This window comes from Patella vulgata, chromosome 3 (assembly GCF_932274485.2).
Source record: "Patella vulgata chromosome 3, xgPatVulg1.2, whole genome shotgun sequence".
In the NCBI taxonomy this organism is placed as follows: domain Eukaryota; kingdom Metazoa; phylum Mollusca; class Gastropoda; family Patellidae; genus Patella; species Patella vulgata.
Genome location: NC_065881.2, coordinates 77,032,769 through 77,051,178, shown reverse-complemented (window position 1 = coordinate 77,051,178; position 18,410 = coordinate 77,032,769). Strand labels below are relative to the sequence as shown.

General features: G+C 31.3%; 3 protein-coding genes across 6 annotated transcripts in view; 1 reads left to right on the top strand and 2 right to left on the bottom strand.

Moving 5' to 3' along the window:
* The window catches only part of LOC126816610 (mannosylglucosyl-3-phosphoglycerate phosphatase), an 18,134-nt gene extending 13,466 nt beyond the window's left edge, over positions 1–4,668 (bottom strand). The window contains exons 1-5 of the mRNA XM_050543295.2: positions 4,391–4,668; positions 3,126–3,406; positions 1,673–1,759; positions 1,062–1,201; positions 22–147 (exon numbers count right to left, since the gene is read on the bottom strand). Coding sequence (XP_050399252.1) covers positions 22–147; positions 1,062–1,201; positions 1,673–1,759; positions 3,126–3,288 — 516 coding nt within the window. The 5' untranslated portion in view covers positions 3,289–3,406; positions 4,391–4,668. The remainder of the gene's footprint in view (positions 1–21; positions 148–1,061; positions 1,202–1,672; positions 1,760–3,125; positions 3,407–4,390) is intronic.
* Positions 4,616–18,410, top strand: LOC126816611 (60S ribosomal protein L13). The gene is made up of 4 exons (XM_050543296.1): positions 4,616–4,732; positions 16,027–16,274; positions 16,767–16,940; positions 18,081–18,410. The coding sequence occupies exons 2-4, from the start codon at positions 16,029–16,031 to the stop codon at positions 18,357–18,359; spliced, it is 699 nt and encodes a 232-aa protein (XP_050399253.1). The 5' UTR covers positions 4,616–4,732; positions 16,027–16,028; the 3' UTR covers positions 18,360–18,410.
* Positions 8,080–14,984, bottom strand: LOC126816608 (uncharacterized). Of its 4 annotated transcripts, XM_050543293.2 has the most exons (13): positions 14,801–14,984; positions 14,459–14,556; positions 13,248–13,415; positions 13,048–13,102; positions 12,302–12,479; positions 11,776–11,871; positions 10,058–10,264; positions 9,810–9,953; positions 9,436–9,624; positions 9,105–9,237; positions 8,836–8,989; positions 8,532–8,660; positions 8,080–8,346 (listed from the first exon to the last, which is right to left on the bottom strand). In XM_050543293.2, coding segments are annotated over exons 5-13 (1,203 nt in total). In that variant the 5' UTR covers positions 12,452–12,479; positions 13,048–13,102; positions 13,248–13,415; positions 14,459–14,556; positions 14,801–14,984; the 3' UTR covers positions 8,080–8,345. The 4 variants fall into 4 exon arrangements, with proteins under 4 accessions (XP_050399250.1, XP_050399247.2, XP_050399251.1 ...); XM_050543290.2 differs by having other exon boundaries at positions 12,302–13,102; XM_050543294.2 differs by having other exon boundaries at positions 11,776–13,102.

The window sequence follows — 18,410 nt, the reverse complement described above, 5'->3', positions numbered from 1 at the left end:
GGTGGGTGACATGGTGTTTACCTGATGTCGAAGAGCACCTGCTAATTTTCTACCAGCTTCTACATAATCAGTATATGTAACATCTTCTGGATCAATGGTAGCTAAAGTTTCTATCCATTCTTCTTCTACTAATCCAATTAAACCAATCTAGCAACCATAACAATATATCAATTTACGTAACAGATATATATATTTGTTATTATTAAAATTTCCAAGCCTGATCATGCATTTTGCAGACAATTTTTCACAGCTTAATCCATGCTTAAGTGTATTCAAATTCACTATTTAACATTTAATTAACAGAAATGATATATCACCGACTTGGATTCAATCAGATGGTAAAGAGGGCCATCAAAAGACTTTACATAACACTTATGTGGAACTGGCTTGTTTATTTCGTCTTTACTCTGCAGAGGATGCCGAATGTTGCAAATTTTCATATCTTTGAAAATGTGGAAGGTAACTGAATCATTTTCAGGCCGATATTCCTAATACAATATTGTAGTATGCAAGGGATTCAAAATCCCCTCAGTAGCTTTAAACTTACTCGTGAATGATAACTAAGGCAGATACACAAACACAAAGGCAGAGTTTAGCATGGCTTTCTAGAGCAGTCGCGACCCCGACTTTTGATTAGTAGAGTTTTAATGCAATGAGATGTTTCAAGGGACTATTTCCTTGAATATAGATTTTACGCTAAATAGATAATTTCCCAAACAATTTTTTTCGTCTTCTACCAAATTATTACATAATTTCCCTTCAGAAACATCTATGTTGAGATAATAAAAGCTTGAGCACCAAAGATCACATCAGAATATAAAGGAGCTCTTATATTTTTGTTTTGCAAGATTCAGTAAGAGGCACCGACTAAATTGTTTACTAATTTTGGTTTAACAGTTCCACTCTATTGACAGTGGAATACAAAATCAATTAGGCTACATATCAACATTGGCATTATCTATAGAAGTAAAATTCCAAGAAAATAAACTGTCAGCCCACAAAACACATCTAAGTATTGAATCCAGTGAAAGCAACAAAATCAAAGAGGTCTAGTCATTTACCTTTACACCATTATTGATGATCATATGAGTTATCTCCCCATTAGCTAGAGGTTCATTATTTAGGTTATCAGTTACGTTACTTATCAACCAGGGAAATCTTGTGTCACCTATTAAACACTTTAAATGATCCACACCAAAATCTGAAAAAGATATATGTTTGGAAAGTTTGTTTCAAAATTTAGGAAATAGAGCAGGGTTGAGTCTTGAAAACAAAAACGGATGCCATTCGATTGCTTAAAATAGGAATAGGCCTGTTGTATTGGCTGAGAAAGTTCATCAGGATTTTCCAGCGTGGTTCCCCATTGTCAGAAGTGTGGGACGGAGGGTCTGGCAAGGGACAAAGTAGATGGGACGGAAACCCACCGTCCCATGTACACATTGGCATGCACGTAAAAGAACCCTTGGCAGATGGAATTAATACAATCATAGCACACCGGATAAAAAAATACTCTTTTGATCATTATTATATAATTAATGAACAAAATTCAGAAACAAAATCAAGATACTTCTCATAAAAACAAAATCTCTAAGCATAAAAAATATGAATGAAATTAGCAAATTAAATAAATTTCTTGCACTTACTGTATATAAGAGTACAAAAATTGACTTACCGAAATCATGGTTTCCAAACACAGCACAGCCTACTCCTATACCATTCATAACTGGTATCATTTGTTCCCCTTTTAAAAATATGCTCACTGAAAAATAATTACAAAAACATTAGCTAAACAGATACATAGCCATAGTCACGATGGAACTTAATTTCCCTACCATTGTTTTTATAATCAAGTTTTACAACAATAATTGTGGCTGTTCAATATGCATCCGAAACAAGATACGCCAATGTGAAAATTCTTTCCGTACCATCAGTAATTTCAGCACATCAATTTTAAACAAGAGAGAGAGAGAAATGGGGTTTAACGTCCACTCGACACAAACTAGGTCATTTCGGGACTAACATATGGTTTAATTTTATTTACATAATTCGCTTGCGTGTAGGGGTCTTTAGCAGTGGGAGGAAACCGGAGGCCCTGGAGAAAACCCACGAGGTTGGACAGGCGACCCTACTCCTTGCCACGTACAACCGGGGATTCGAAACCACGCCAGTCGACTCAATGACAGACTTTATGATACAGGGCGCGCACGCTAACCATTCAGCCATCCAACCCCCCAATTTTAAACAAAGTCTGTAGCTGAGATGGCTTCATCTATATGTGTGCACTAATCTGTACAGGTCAATGATTTTGATACATATGTGGCAGAGGTCAATCGTAGTCAACTTTGAAAATGTGCGCAGGCGGTGGGGGGGCAGCGCTTTACTCAATGAGTCACAGCGGCTTCCTCTATCTATGAGGCTGTGTATATGATTTTTTAATACCGGTATGTTATCTAAAATCATCTTGATTTATGAATAAGGTGTTTGAACTATCCTAGGGCCTTTGCACAATATTTAAAGTTCCTAACCGAGAAAAGTTCTTTAGAACCTTAGAGTAAATTGTTCAATTTACATCATACTATGTGAGCAAGTCATTTATGCTCTCCGTGAAATGAGGCCTTTGAATCAATGTATTAAACATGCATTATGTAAGATTTAGTTTAGATAAAGAGCTGAAAGTTCTCGCTATAACAGTTGAAAACAAAAGATAATGAAAAGGGAATATGTTGAAAATTTCAGTCAAATTACATCATTCTGGGCAGAGTTATGGCCGTTTGAAGAACAATGTAGCGTTCGATTGTCATTGCTACCATTGTTACGATAATAAACAAAGTCTCAATTATCCATTTTCTAATTAAATGATTAACTGGCAACAGTGCTTATATCTGTTGAAAATCAAAACCATGAGATGATCTAGAGTTTGATTATGGGCTTGGCATGTGAATAAGTGTCTAATTAATGATTTATATTATAACAGTTGAGGACAAACGAAGGATCTGCATTAGGTTGATTTAGCTCTTACATAATGCATTTTTAATCAAATCTTTCTTTACCGTTGAGTGTGGAGTGTGGAGACTAAAATTCTGTATCAAAATTACTTAAGAAAAAAAAAAAAAAAATCAACTTACTTAATGAAGGATTCAAAACATCTCCACTGAATAAAACCACTGGCTTTTCATCTTTGCACGACTTAATATATCCAGATAGTCGAGCAGCTCCTCCTGTAGGCTCTGTTGTACATGGTTCAATGTTGTAGACATCATTGAAATGGATAATAGAAAATGTCGCCATAGGGTCTTAAATATATTCTTGTTTAGATGCAATAAAATCTATGTATCCTAAGATTCTATTGTGGTATATGGGCCATGATTGATCCTCTTTATAAATTTTGTTTCTTTTCTCCACCAATCTGAAAAAAAAAACGGTGTTAGATTTAATAGAAGTATAACCTTTTAAATATCAATTGATTTTGTTCATAAATGTACTGCTAGCACTGTATAGGGTATTTGCATTTCTTATATGACATTGCAGTTTGTTATACAACTATAACACATACCGTACTGATTATACTGCTGATCAGAACGGGCATGCATGCATCTCGAATAAGAATTTTAATCTGTAACTTGGTGTAGTATAAGTAAGGAGATATTATTATTAGTTTTGAATTTTATACTGGTATTCTATACTTCAAACTTGCCTTATTTTACACTGCAAATAATGCAAGTGAAACAGTAGAATACTGATATTAATATTAAAGATCAATGAAGACCAATGATTTGAAAACATGAAGGGTGTATGGCTCTATTTTTTGGAACCTTGAAATAGATGAAAATGGTTCTAAAGTACATATTAATGTAATATGAATTAGTATGTAAAGTGATTAGTACCGTATATTCAATTTTTGAATAAAATATTGTAATTTCTAATCAATTGTTGTTTACAGGTGCTTAGTCCATTCTATTTTTTTTTTATTTATTTATTAAGTCTTTTGTTAATCAGCAATTACTTCTGTATTGCCTTGTGTAGGACTAGGATATATTGTTATTTTTTCATTGCAAAATGGCATCCGAAACCATAGAACACACGATTTGTGAGTTGTGTACTGATTATAAAAGGTTAATTGTGTCTGAAATATTGGATATTATTAGGTCTAGAATCCCATATATATATATATTAATATTTTCAAGGCAAGATAACATAACAACATCAATTGATTGAAATTGACTAATTAGATCTTTAAATTATTTTATGTTGAATTCTATTTTGTGTTTCAATTTCGAATATTATGGAAAATATTGAGTCAGAGATTTAGCTTTTTTAAATAAAATCGTAATACTTGTTTTTACTTTAACTCTCACCATGGACCTTATAAATATAAAGTAAAGGCACTCACTAGACACTCGCCAGGACTTTCATCATTATCTGTCACGACACTTAATATCAATATCATCAGATCTAGAGTAGCCTATCAGTATCACTTCAAATCTGGCTTGACTTTGTGTGGGTAGGTGCCATTTGGCTTCTACAAATTGTAAAATATTGTGGTCCGTATGAAGCCTAAATATATTATTTCAAAATTACATAACGTAAAATTGTTTATTCTTTTTATTCAGAATACAAAGTTCCTGAAAGTTTCAGAAATTCGTCTGCATGGCCATGCCGACGACAGGAAGCATAGTAAATGTAGCGCCCCCTATTCTACTTCCTTTTTCCGGTTGACAGCATAAACGGTCAGGTGTGTGAGAAATATTTGGCCTTAAATCCAGTTAAATCTTGAAAATAAAAACCATCCTTACCTTTAAAACTTATTTTTCTGAATAAAATAATAATCCTTTATGATAATAAAACATGTTTCGAGTCCCTCAGTAATGCAAATTGTGTCCATTAAGAGGCAAAACGACTGCCTGTAACATTTGTTGATATCTCATGAATCAAGTTCTCCATTGCCGCATGTAAATGTTTATTCCGTTTGTTGTGTTTGAATACGTTGTCCGATATTTATTTCTTTAATTATTGATAACTCCATTCATTGTGAGATGAGAATCGAATTGTTGAAATTAAAACTCTTTGACTGTTGCAAGAAAGAGAAAGTACCCCCCCCCCCCCCAACATCTGCGCATTCAGGCATTGGTATCAATCTCAATGATCAACTGACAAAAAAGGCAGCACACGTTGGATGTTACTATTGAGTTGACAGGGTGGTGATTTTCAGTTATTTCATATTTATAGTTAAAGAACAAAAGTATAATAGTGGGGAATAGCTAGCTGTTAAAAAATGTAGGACTACCTTACTGAATTTTATAAGTTCTAGTAGCCTTCTAGTTCTAGAGCAGAGTAGAGGGGTAGCACGATTTACCCAAACCATAGATAATACCGTATGATTGCCAACTCGCGAATTCTCGACGTTATGTTGCGAAACGCGTGAAACGCCGAGAAAGGGGGTTCATTACTTCCGGTCGTCTGCTCTCGCTGTTTGTTTACAATAGGCCCATTATAGCGATATTTTATTTAGCGCTTTCTTCTAATTTTTAAATCGGTATGGCATCATCTGGTTTATGGAACCAAGAAATAGAAGCGATGTTCGAGGTAAGAATAAAATATCTTTTCTTTTTTTTTGGTATTTGCTCTTGTATCTCGAGACTAGTCTAGTACTACTACTACTGTATTATTAGACCTCGTAGTAGAGAAATTTTGACAGTCGTGACCTACTTTTAGTACCGTCAACACAGAGTTTTCAATTCATTAATTTTTAAAATAATATTTTTTTTTATCTTTATCAATTGTATGTCCAACTTGCAGAATTCTTCACTCTGGAAGGAAGAAGATACTGGTGGTAGTAATAATGATATAAGTATAAGTAAAATCAATGATGAGGATGATGCTGATATTGACCTTGTGTTTAAAGATATGGAGTTTCTGTTCAATGTAAGTAAATTAGCCAAACCATTAGAAATATAAACTACATTTTTGTTTTAATTAAATAATTTAATCTTAACAATATATTATAAAATAAGGCTATTGAAGTTTTTGATGTAAATAATTTAATCTCATCATTTAATGAATTGTAAATTGTAGGAAGAATTTGAGGAAGAGTCAGCATTGGTGGAAGTTAATAATATTAATAAGGTGCCTTTTTAAAATAGTCTAATTATTCATTTAACTACGTAACATTAACATTGATCTCTTTATTTAAAAACACAATTATTATTAATATCGTAAAATTATTGTTAATTAAAGATGCATTATTTACGATTTAGATAAAGAGATGACTGTTTTCAGTATAATAATAGTTAAAAAATAAATAATGAAAAGGGAATACTGGTATGTTAAAAATTTCAATCAAGTTACTACATTCTGAATGAAGTTATGGCTGTTTGAAGAATAGTGTGGTTTTGATTGTCATTTCTACCCTTGTTATGATTATCCATTTTCTTAATTAAATTATTAAATGGAAATCATGTTTAAATCAGTTTCAAATAACAACCATCTGATGATATAGAGAGTTGATTATAGGCTTTGCATGTGAATACATGTCTAATTAATGATTTATTTATACAACATTTGAGGCCAAATTTACCTCTTACATAATGCATCTTTAACTGTTAAATTTTATTTGGGGCATATAAAAAAAATATTCTGGTTCTTCGATAATCCTTCCCCACTTAAAAAGACCTTGTTGACTACACCACATAAATATTTTACCCAAGTTACAGGAAGTAACTCTATGAAAATATTTTAATGGATCCACTGGTTAATTTGTCAATTATGAAAACCTCATAAATGTAATGCCATTGATGATACTGGGTAATCAAATAGTCCTATTTATATAAGCAATATGATGAGATAAATCTACATGTAGTGCCTTAAAATTTGATGGCCATGAAAAGTCATTTAGTCCAGTAGTAATCCTTTCACAAAATAAAAACACAAAAATAAAATAAACCCAGATTATTGGCACAGGATATATATTTTTTGTATTGCCCAATTATATTACAGGATACACAAGTAATCAACAATACTGACATTATTAATGCTTTGAATGAAATTTTAAAATTTAATATGATGGACGAGAAAACAATATTACATCTGAAATCTAGAGGTAACCAAGTTAAACATTTTATTTTCAAATGTCCACAATCCACATGGAAATGTGGGAGTATAAAAATACTTACATGTATTTGAAAACCAAAAGTATGTCTCCATACTGTTGAAAATAGGCCTGCAGCCAAAAAAATTCTAGCGTGAAGTTCCGCTACAAAATTCCCCAATAAACAAACTATACATTTTTGGAATGCTTATAACACCAGGAACACAAATCCGGAGAGTTCCAAGCAGAAAGTTTGCACTTGTCAAGTAAATGCTATATTTATTATAATATTATCTTTGTATTTTTCAGTTGCAGATATCAAGGATGAAGTTGCCTTTTTGAACTCCTACCAATCAATTAATAAACAAGATTCCTGGAGGAAATATCATTTAGGCCTATCTATTTTAGAACATAAAACTATTTCGTTCATACCTAAACTAATACTTCCTTTTTTTACTCTAAAAGTTTTTTCTTTTTTCTTAAATAGAATTATTATATCCGCTGAAGCTAATTTGATTTCCCAACCAAACCTTGATCAAAAAGACTATGAAATAATTGCGTATATTGGGGGGTGGATTATTAATAAACTTGTTTCTAGATATGTGCAAGCTGAAAAAAAAGAATGTGTTCATATGCTTGCATGCAATGTGGATGGGGGGCAAGCTGCATTTATCAAATTAACTAAATTAAAGGACAGAGGGGGGTTAAAATATATAAATGGCCATTTTCTTAAATTATTAATTAGATTGGAAAAGAATTTTGTAGGGATATTTACACCTTTATCGACCAAAGTAGATAAAGATGAATTCATTAAAAAATGCACATTTGAATGTAAACAAGATTTTTTAAACTGTTTTGATAAACCAATTATTGATGATAAAATCCAACATCTAATTTTAATAGATATAGTAAAATTATTTTTCAATATAAGAATACATCATAGATGTAAAGTTATTATTGAAAAATTGAAACTGAAAAAGTCTAAAGGTCTTAGAAAAACATTAAAAAAACTATAAATTCTACTCATGTCATCATCCAACAATTTAGCATATTTATACATGTATTCTATGAGAAGTACCTTATTTATTTATTATATGACATAATTTTTTTAACAGCAATCTTTATTTATTTATTATGAAATTGTCTGAACATTATCATATAACCAAGCATTTCAATATAGTGCTTGTGGTGTGTATTTTTATGTAATAAAATTTTTTAGTAATTGTCGACATTTTCGATTTAAATCATCTCTGTGCAAATATCTGAAAAAAAAAATGTAACAGATATATCCAATCTAACAAAATGTTTAGTATTTCAATTGAGTAAAATGACAGTATTCACTGATTATATCGTTTACATATTTCATAAATATATAGAAGTGTAATATTGCAATTTTACCATGTGTAGATAATCCTAATTTATTTGCATAAAAAGTCAAACATCTCACCACAGTTTCCTCTTTTTCAGAGGTTGTGCATTTATTTTAATGGAACCACTTTCTTTCTCAATATTTCCCTTATTAGATTGAAAGAGAATAGACAGGTTTCTTTGAAGTCTAATCTTGTTTTCCTGGTATCTATCAAATTATAAAGAATGGACTAAATAACAATATCCTAACAATGTAAATGTAATCAATGAACAAACTTAATGGGGTTTAATGTCCTACTTTTATTTTGAATTTAATTGAACAAAGACAGACAATTTTTAATAATTTTCGAAATTGGCAGTAAAAATAAATATATTATGTTTACCCAAATGCATATAAAGTCGGGTTGTCGTTTCTCCTTGCCAAACCTCTGTGATTTCCAAAATGCGACTCCAAAGGGTCTTGACAAAAGGAATTGGTATACACCTCTTTGACACCACAAGACAAGAGATACTTGGTGGCTTCTACTACAGAATTTACTAAAATAAAATTGTTGGTATTATATCTGTACATAACAGTTAATGTGTAGCTTCTACTATAGAATTTACTAAGATGGCCATGCATATGCATATGATAACAATATTTTATGCTTACTTGTTACAAAAAGGCCTTTATATGTCTGCGCTGAAATAAACATTTTCGATTTTTCCGATGTGCCGAAGCCTTCTCTATTTTCAACAGAAAATTTCCAGTTTTTGAAATAGCCCAATGCATCATTTAACAGAAACTGTAAAAAAACAAACAAACAGAAATAAATAAGGATTATGCTGCCAAAGATGGTTATCAGTTATGAACATCACACATACACAGGACGGTACGGTACTTATGATGATACATGCAGACAAGATGTGCAACACTCTAGACCAGCAGGCGATCTCCCCCTCCCCCCACTACAAAAAAAAAAAAAAAAAAAAAAAATACTTGCCTCAAATCTTTTATCTTCAACATCTGTATATGGCATTAAATCAGTTTTTTTAACCCTGTTACCTTCTGACTTTGATCTTACATTAAGGCAATCAAAAAGTCTGTCAACAATTTCTATAAAGTTAGCTGTCTCCCAGGTATCTTCTGTCATGTATGCCTTCATAACACTACTGACCGTTTTGCTCATTACCTGATAAATAAGTCATAAAAAATACCAGTACTTGGTAGCGATCTACTATATATTTTACTAAAGTATTATTCCATTCAGTAGTGAAAAAAACACTTCTGTATCGCAATCTTTCTAAAAGTTCACAATAGAAATTTATTTCTGCTTGCACAATACTTTTAATCACAAAAGTTATAAAATATTCTTACCTGAGCAGCAAGATTAACTTTCATTACAGAATACGAATTTAGATCTACATGAGCAGGGGTCAGTTTTGTTCTTCGTAATTCTGATTTGCTGTCTTCAATAAATACTTGTCTGACATGGGACCATAAAAGATGTTTGCCATCATTCTAAAAAAAGATGTTTGCCATAATTATAAAAAATGTTTCTATTTTACAAATTATTTAAGATTATACATTTCAATAGCAAATATAATAATTCAAAAAGTACAAACCCAAAGGTAACGTGTCTTCAGTCCAGATCCTGAGTTGGCAAGATTATTTCTTAGCGTTTTCAACAAATGGGGTACATCTGATACAAAATAAATTTGTCTTTCCCGAGCAAAAATATTATTTGTAGAGTAAATAGCTTCCTTATCTTCTCTATGCATATCGATAAGCCTTTGATTAGGCGATGCTTTATCAGAGGTGGAAGCCAATACCTGTAATAATATTTTTGCAGGTTAAAAATGAAATGTATTTAATCAAACTGAAGCACAATAATTTATTTTCAAAACATCATCAGTATTAAAATGATAAAAACAACAAATTTTAAAAATTGTCAATACCATAAATGCTTTTTATAAAATTAAAACATGTTATTTAGCTTTACTTAAAAGTATTGTTGTTATATTAATCTTTAATAAAAAAACAAACATTTTTCATAAGTATTAAAATGATAAAAACAACAAATTAAATAAATTGTCAATACCATAAATGCTTTTTATAAAATTAAAACATGTTATTTAGCTTTACTTAAAAGTATTGTTGTTATATTAATCTTTAATAAAAAAAACCAAACATTTTTAATAAGTATTAAAATGATAAAAACAAAAAATTAAATAAATTGTCAATGCCATAAATGCTTTTTATAAAATGAAAACATATTATTGAACTCTACTTGTTTTGTTGCTATTTTTATGAATATGCAAAATGAATTGTCAATACAATAAATGCTGTTTACAAGACGAAAACATATTATTTAGCTTACTTAACAGTTTGGTTGTTATATTTATGTTAAATATACAAAAAACATATTTCGTAAGTTGTAAAATTATAAAAACAACAAATTAAATAAATGGTCAAAGTCAAAACCATCAACTTTGAATAATAAAAGTATAACCATGATACATAATAACATCTCACAGCACATTTACAAAAGAAAAATAAACAAAGATTTAAAAAAACAAATACAGAACTAGTAATTTTAAAAGTATTGAAATTTAAAGTTTCTGTAGTGATTTGATCAAAATAGGAATCTCTTGCAAACAACAATATTGTCAAATTTATTTAGTTTTATTTTAGTATTCTAATAGGAATATCAATCAAAAAAAGTGCAATTCCGTTCGGTGAGTTTGGCAGTGTTTAGTGGGATTAGGTCTAATCGAAACACTGTAAAAAGTTTGACAATGAACTGAAATTCTATTGATCTATGTTGCTCCCGGATTACCTATGTAAATGATACACTTTACTTTTCTTTTTTCTTGATTAAATGTAAAATAATCTGATTACATTGTATATATAATAAGCAAGGATTAAGTCATGAGAAACTTAATATTTTCTGAAAAATGTGAATCACACACAGTTACTTTAACAAACTATTAATTGCTCAAATTAATAAATGTATCTTTTTTATAAACCTTTAGTTTACAGGTAATTTCTAAATGACAAACTGCTTCCCAAAACAAAGGGTATATGTCTTCAGCTCTTGCTGAACATGTACCAAAATAACCAAGGCTGAATCTTATTGGCCATTCAAGAGGAGCTGTTAATCCTACAACCATGAAAACTAGAACATGACTAGCTACCTTACTTCCATCAGGTATGAAGCCACATAATTCTCCTGATCTTGGGTTATATACCTGCATAGACAATTATGTAGAAAATTGTCACATTAATATTGAAAATGTGAAATTAATAACTATTGTCAATGTACTATATAAAACATACATACTAAATCAGACTTGATAGTCATTTCATCATGAATCAAAACTACCCATCTTTCATTATCTTTCAGGTCTTTAACCATGTCTTTCAGATCATTAATCACCTAAAAAAATTAATTGAATTTTTATGAAAGCAGTATGTAACATATCGTCTGTGGGGAGTCAAATGGTTGTATCTGGGTTTTGCGAAATTGTCCAGTAGAGCCAATATTCGCAAAGAGATTAAAAACATCGCGTCAAAATGTTGTATGTAAAATGATGTATTTCTAAAGATTTGGGTCAGATTTTTACTAACTTCGAACTCAACCTTCATTGATGTGTAACAGGGTCATAATCCAGGGAGTTACGTTCGGATATATGCACCATTATCAAAGGAACCAAGATCTTTGTTATATAATCATAAATTTAAGTTTCATCAAAATTATGTGGCCACATCCTTGATACACCATATATTTAATTGTAATGAATGCTTTGGTAATTGGTAAGACACAAAGTGGATTTTTTCAAATAAATAACAAATTAAGATCTACTTACATTTGGATTGAAACCATGAGTTGGACTTATAGCATTACTGTAATCCCGCAGTGTCGATTCTCCGGGTAGATGCAAAAGTCCAGTTTGTTTTAATGACCTGTAAGCTTGGGGGGATTGAGTGTGTAACAGAATAGCTAATCTTATTATCATTGGGTGCCATCTTTTCCCAGAAGACTTTCTGTTAAAATTTTTTTTTTGTTCCTTCCAAAACAAGTCCAGAAAAGGGTTTGAAATTGTTTCTTTATTCATAATATTTAATAAGCTGTCATGTAATTGTTCAGAAACTTCTTCGCTTTCATTTCTTAATCTCTTTTGGATGGTCCTTAATTCTTTTTCCAATCTACTATTTTTTACTCGAATATCTTTTAAGGCTTTTGATAGTTTTTCTTTTGACGTTTTTACTAAAGGTGTCTTTTTGTTAAAATTTATTGTTCTTTTTCTAGCAATGTCTAATCTGTTTTTTTTTTGTTTTAGAATATTCTTTGTTTTTTTACATTCTATGCAGACTGGCCCAATAACAAGACATTTAACGCTATGGACCATAGTCTGCATAGAATTTATCTGTTGGTTGATCACGACCTCCTTGTTGTAATTGAGGTTAGTAAAATCGGATACATCTATTAGATCTTTTTCAAAGACACCCATGCATGGTTTTATCATGGTAATCTTCTCAATAATTCTTTTTAGATCTTCCGATTTTGTGATAATAGATGGTTCATTAATATGAATAGTTTTAAGGTTCATACCTTCTATAAATAGCTGGTACTCCATTCCATTATCTATTTTCACACAATGTGATATCTAAATAAAAATTAAGTTAAATATATTACTGCTGTACATCTTCCAACTATTTTGTTAGATCTACTTTAGATGTACATTGATAATTTTGATTTACAACAGGTTCAAACATAAAGCTTTTACAGCAAAGAAAAAAAGGGAAATATACCTTCATATCTGTATGTCTGTATTTAACAACATCTACCCCATTTTCATGTTGTGTAACAAACCAACCTGGTATGGTACGAAGTGTATTCAGAACAGTCTCTTTTGTGATAACTGTCTGAGTTGATTCGTTAAATTCTTCAGGTTCAGTTGTCAAATTTATCCTTTTAAGCTACAATTAAAGGACCCAAGTCTTTAACTCAATATCATCCACAGTTTTCGACATTGCAAACATAACCTATTGGTTAATTTAAATGTGTTAACATTGTTGAAAGAATATGCTTGTCAAGTGAAATATCAATAATATCCCACTGTTAAATATCAATAATATCACTCTGGCTTATGATGTCATAGTTATTAAGTATAACGTATTACGCATCCTATGACTTCTTGTACCAGTAGTTATGAATTGTAATTAACATGTTAAATACCGGTACCTTGGAATTATATTTTAAAATAAAAACTTTACATGGTTAATGAATTGTAATTTATATGTTGAATAACTTGAAATCATATTTTGTTTTACTTTCATACAACAGTGATATTAACTTGTGTTTTTAAAATTTTGTCACACACGTAACGTTACATGTGTAACACAAATCAAACACTCGTATTTTCAATTTTATTGTCCAGACTTATATAGATTTTTGGTAATGATAAGATCCATCAGAAAGGAAAGTTCTACCAAATTGTTACATGTTTGACCTGAAATTTCCAATTATCTACAAAAAAAATAAAAATATAATTTCCTTTTATGTATTTTTTACCTAATAAATTTTAGATATAACTCCAAGTCTGTTAGAGATTACATTTGAGTTTGTTTGGAAAAGATAATTAGTATTCCGGACATGTTCTATAAAGTATGGTAAAAACAGGTATTTCGGGTATTGTAATCCAGTTGTGTCATGAATTTTTTTTTTTTTATGAAATTTGCGTATTATCAATGACATTTTGGTATTTTAAAATGGTAATGAATATATTCTTTTGGAAAAATAAGTTTTTTGTGTTATTTTAATATATCTAATTTTTAGCATATCAGGACCACTTTCTGAAGCGTCGCCCAATACAAGAATTATGTTTAATAAATATGAAGGCCTTTGTATGAAGTAAGATGTATATCTAGTCTATAATGCAATCAACCAATATTCAATACATTGTTTTGTGTATATGTATAAATACAATCATGTTAAAAAAAAGAGACAGAAAAATACGAACAGGTGATCTTCTTTGAGCAATTTTCTTTTCGAAAGACTTTTGTGGTATATGTTTTGTAGGTAAACTATTTTCCAACAGATCTCTTTTTCCAGTTGATTCTGTAAAATATCAATCATATTAAATTACACTATATAATATTATTACCGGTACTAAAGAAAGTATGATTGTGATAAGAAGGGAGTTCAAAATTTTTAATATTGTCAAATTATTACATTAAATTTGAAAATCTAGATCTCTATATTTTTTTGGTTTTTTTTACATGACATGTCACCCAGTGTGCCAAGTCTGCGGGTTTTTTTTAAATCATTTTTTCTTTTTACCAAACTACAAAATTTAACTTACCATTTTCTTTGAAACAACTATCCTCAAAATGACGAGAACAGATTGTAGCAGCTTCTGGATTGAAACTGGTATCAATCCTGTTTATAATGCTGATTAACTTCTTCTCCCATAATTTATTGTTGTTTTTTTTTATTTTATGAAATGATAATCCTCTACATTTTTTTTTAGAAGCAGAACAATTTACTACACAACAATTATTTACCATGATTTGCGATAGGCCTATACTAATATAGGCCTAACTATTGCCTATTAACAAAAACTATAAAAAATGCGTACCAAAAAAAAAACTAAATATAACGTATCTTCTTAATAAGTAAAGGTAAATAAGTCTATACTTTACTCTATCACAATATTATTATTATTATTATTATTATTGTTACTGTATGACGGCCGTTATCACAATATTATTATTATGGTTATCTATTACGGTAAGTTGTGTCGGCTGCTAGACCGGAAGTAAACAACCCCCCCGGCGCAAAAAAATGTGCGCACGAACCCGTACGCAACATCACGCAAAGAACTATACACGAGTTGGCAATCATACGGTATTATCTATGCCCAAACCCACTTTTATTTCAACTATCACAATAATTTTAATTTATACCAATATTTGATACCATTCTTTATGCAAAATTATTAAACATCAAAAATGCTATGATTTTAGATTAAAAAGGACAATTTGGCATGAAGAACGATATACATGTATTATTATTATTATAAGATATCGAATTGTGATAAGTTGAAATATAAGTTCTCGAATGATTTTGCACACAGTTCCGTTATATCATCCACAATAGATGGTAAATCACAGATTTTTCTTCTGTTATTGTTAAAGATACATTATGGGAGATTAGATAAAGAGTTTATAGTTCTGGCTATAATAGTTAAAAAAAATAGATAACATAAATAGAATATGCTGAAAATTTCAAACTGCTCCACTCTGAACCAAGATATTAGCTTTGAATTTTAGGCTAGACTCATCATTGTCAGTACAATAAAAAAAACAGTCTCGATTATCCATTTTTTACATTTTTTTTTTTTTAAAATATATTCCAATCCGCTAAATATCGCAGGCTAACGATGGCATCGAGAGTTGATTGAATATGGTCTGGATAAGTTAATGTCTAATTAATAATTTAGATAATATTTCAGGCCTAAAGAAAGACATGCAATAGGCAGATTTAGCTCTTGCATAATGTATGTTTAATTTTTTTTTTGTTTTCCAGCCATGGCTCCTAAAGGAAATAACATGGTGCCCAATGGGCACTTCCATAAAGACTGGCAGAGATATGTAAAAACATGGTTTAACCAACCTGCTAGAAAGAAGCGAAGACATGATACAAGATTAAAGAAAGCCAGACGTATTGCACCACGCCCAGCTGCTGGTCCTCTTAGACCAATTATTAGATGTCCAACCTTCAAATACAACAGTAAAAGACGACTAGGAAAGGGATTCTCCTTTGAAGAACTTAAGGTTAGAATTTCGTGTATTTAGAGACATGAAGTGCAACAAAAATTAAGTTAAAGGGAGATAAATCTTAACGTATTTAAACATAAAGATGGGTCAAGTACAGTTCCTCATTGATAGCAGTATGGCAGACAATATTTGCTATTAAAATTGAGAAAAAGTTCAAAATGTTTACAATTTATTGCAACCATATTCACTGCACATAAAATAATGTAAGTGCTTGACAGAAAAACATTTTGCCAATTAGTGTAGAGGTAGCAATATATTTAGAGCTTGATGTATGTTTAGGTTGCACACTTGGCACAAATTTGAAAGTTTGTAATCACCGTGATTTAAAAAGAAACTTACCTGGACAAGACAATATGAATAAAATTCTCAGCTTGAGTTTTGTCAGTGTGCTCGACACCTAAACATAATTACCTGAACATCTGTCATTTTGACATAAAGTGACCAGTGAAGCAATCGGTAAATTAATTATTTATATTTTGCATGTTTCAGGCTGTTAATGTTAGTTGGAAAGAAGCTATGGGTATTGGAATTGCTGTCGACTTTAGACGTAAGAACAAGTCAGTGGAATCCCTTCAGGAAAACGTACAAAGATTAAAGGAGTACAAATCTAAACTAATCTTATTCCCTAAAAGCAAAAAGAAGGTCCGACAAGGAGAGGCTTCTGTAAGTATATTGCTAGTTTTGCAATTTTGTGAGGTTTGACTGCGCGAGAAGATTGAATATTCAGCTGTTATTTTGTGTGTAGAATTTCAATCAGTTAACTGTGCATCTTGTATTTCGGTCAAGAATAGGGGACAGTTGTCAAACTTAAGATTTTCTGTGGTTCCCCCCCCCCCCCCCCCCCATCTAACCCACAACCTGCTAAAGAGCTTGGTGCCAGTGAATTATTGAAATGAATTAGTGATGAGTGGAGAAATACTGGACACTGTTTTGCACTTAACCTAGTCGGTCAACACCGATGTGGTTATTATAAGAAGAAAGGCAGTTGAATAAAAAAAAATTTCTGGATTAAATAGAATACATTTTCTTTTTTGCCTTAGAGCAAATATCCTGAACCAAACAACCTTTTTTTTTTATCTTGGTGTACATAGCAAGATTCTACTCCCCATCTAGGATCCTATGTACACATTGGGGAAGTTGAATGGCCGAATGGTTAGCATGTGCGCTCTTTATCATAAGGCCTGTTGTACGTGACAAGGAGTAGGGTCGCCTGTCCAACCTCGTGGGTTTTCTCTTGGTCCTCCGGTTTCCTCCCATTGGTAAAGACCCCTACGTGCAAGCGAATTATTGAAATAAAATTAAACCATATGTTAGTCCCGAAATGACCTAGTTTGTGTCAAGTGGACGTTGAACCCCATTTCCTTCTCTTGTACACATTGGCGTGCTCATACAAGTAATATAAGGTTTGTCATTGCGTCAGCTGGCGTGGTTTCGATTCCCCGGTTGTACGTGACAAGGAGTAGGGTCGCCTGTCCAACCTTGTGGGTTTCCTCTGGGTCCTCTGGTTTCCTCCCACTGCTAAAAAGACCACTGCGCACAAGTGAATTATTAAAATGAAATTAAACCATGTTAGTCCTGAAATGACCTAGTTTGTGTGGACGATAAACTCCATTTCACTCTGTCTTACAAGTAACATGAACCATGGACGGTAGGAATTAGAAAAACAGTAGCCGGGCAAAATTTCTTTCATAGCATACTGCATGACATATGCCTATCTTCATTAGCCTAGGCCATACATTAAACTCAAAGCTGATCATATCAAATGTAATGACCACAAGTAATAAATATCATTGTATTTTCTAGTCTGAAGAAACCAAGATGGCTACACAGCTTCAAGGTAAACTCATGCCACTCAAAACATCTTTCAAACCTGAAAAGGCTCGTGCTATCACAGCTGCAGAAAAGAAGGCCTCAGTCTATGACCAGATTGTCCGTGCTCGTAAACAAGAAAGATTTGTTGGTATTCTCAACAAGATCAGAAAGAGGAAATATGCCCGATCTATGGTTCGAAAGGCCAAGAAAGATGGTACATACAAAAAGGATGATAAGGGAAAAGGTACCAAGGTTGCAAAGAGGAAGTAAATTATTGAAATGGACGTTAATTACTTCAAATAAAAAAAAATGTATAAAACA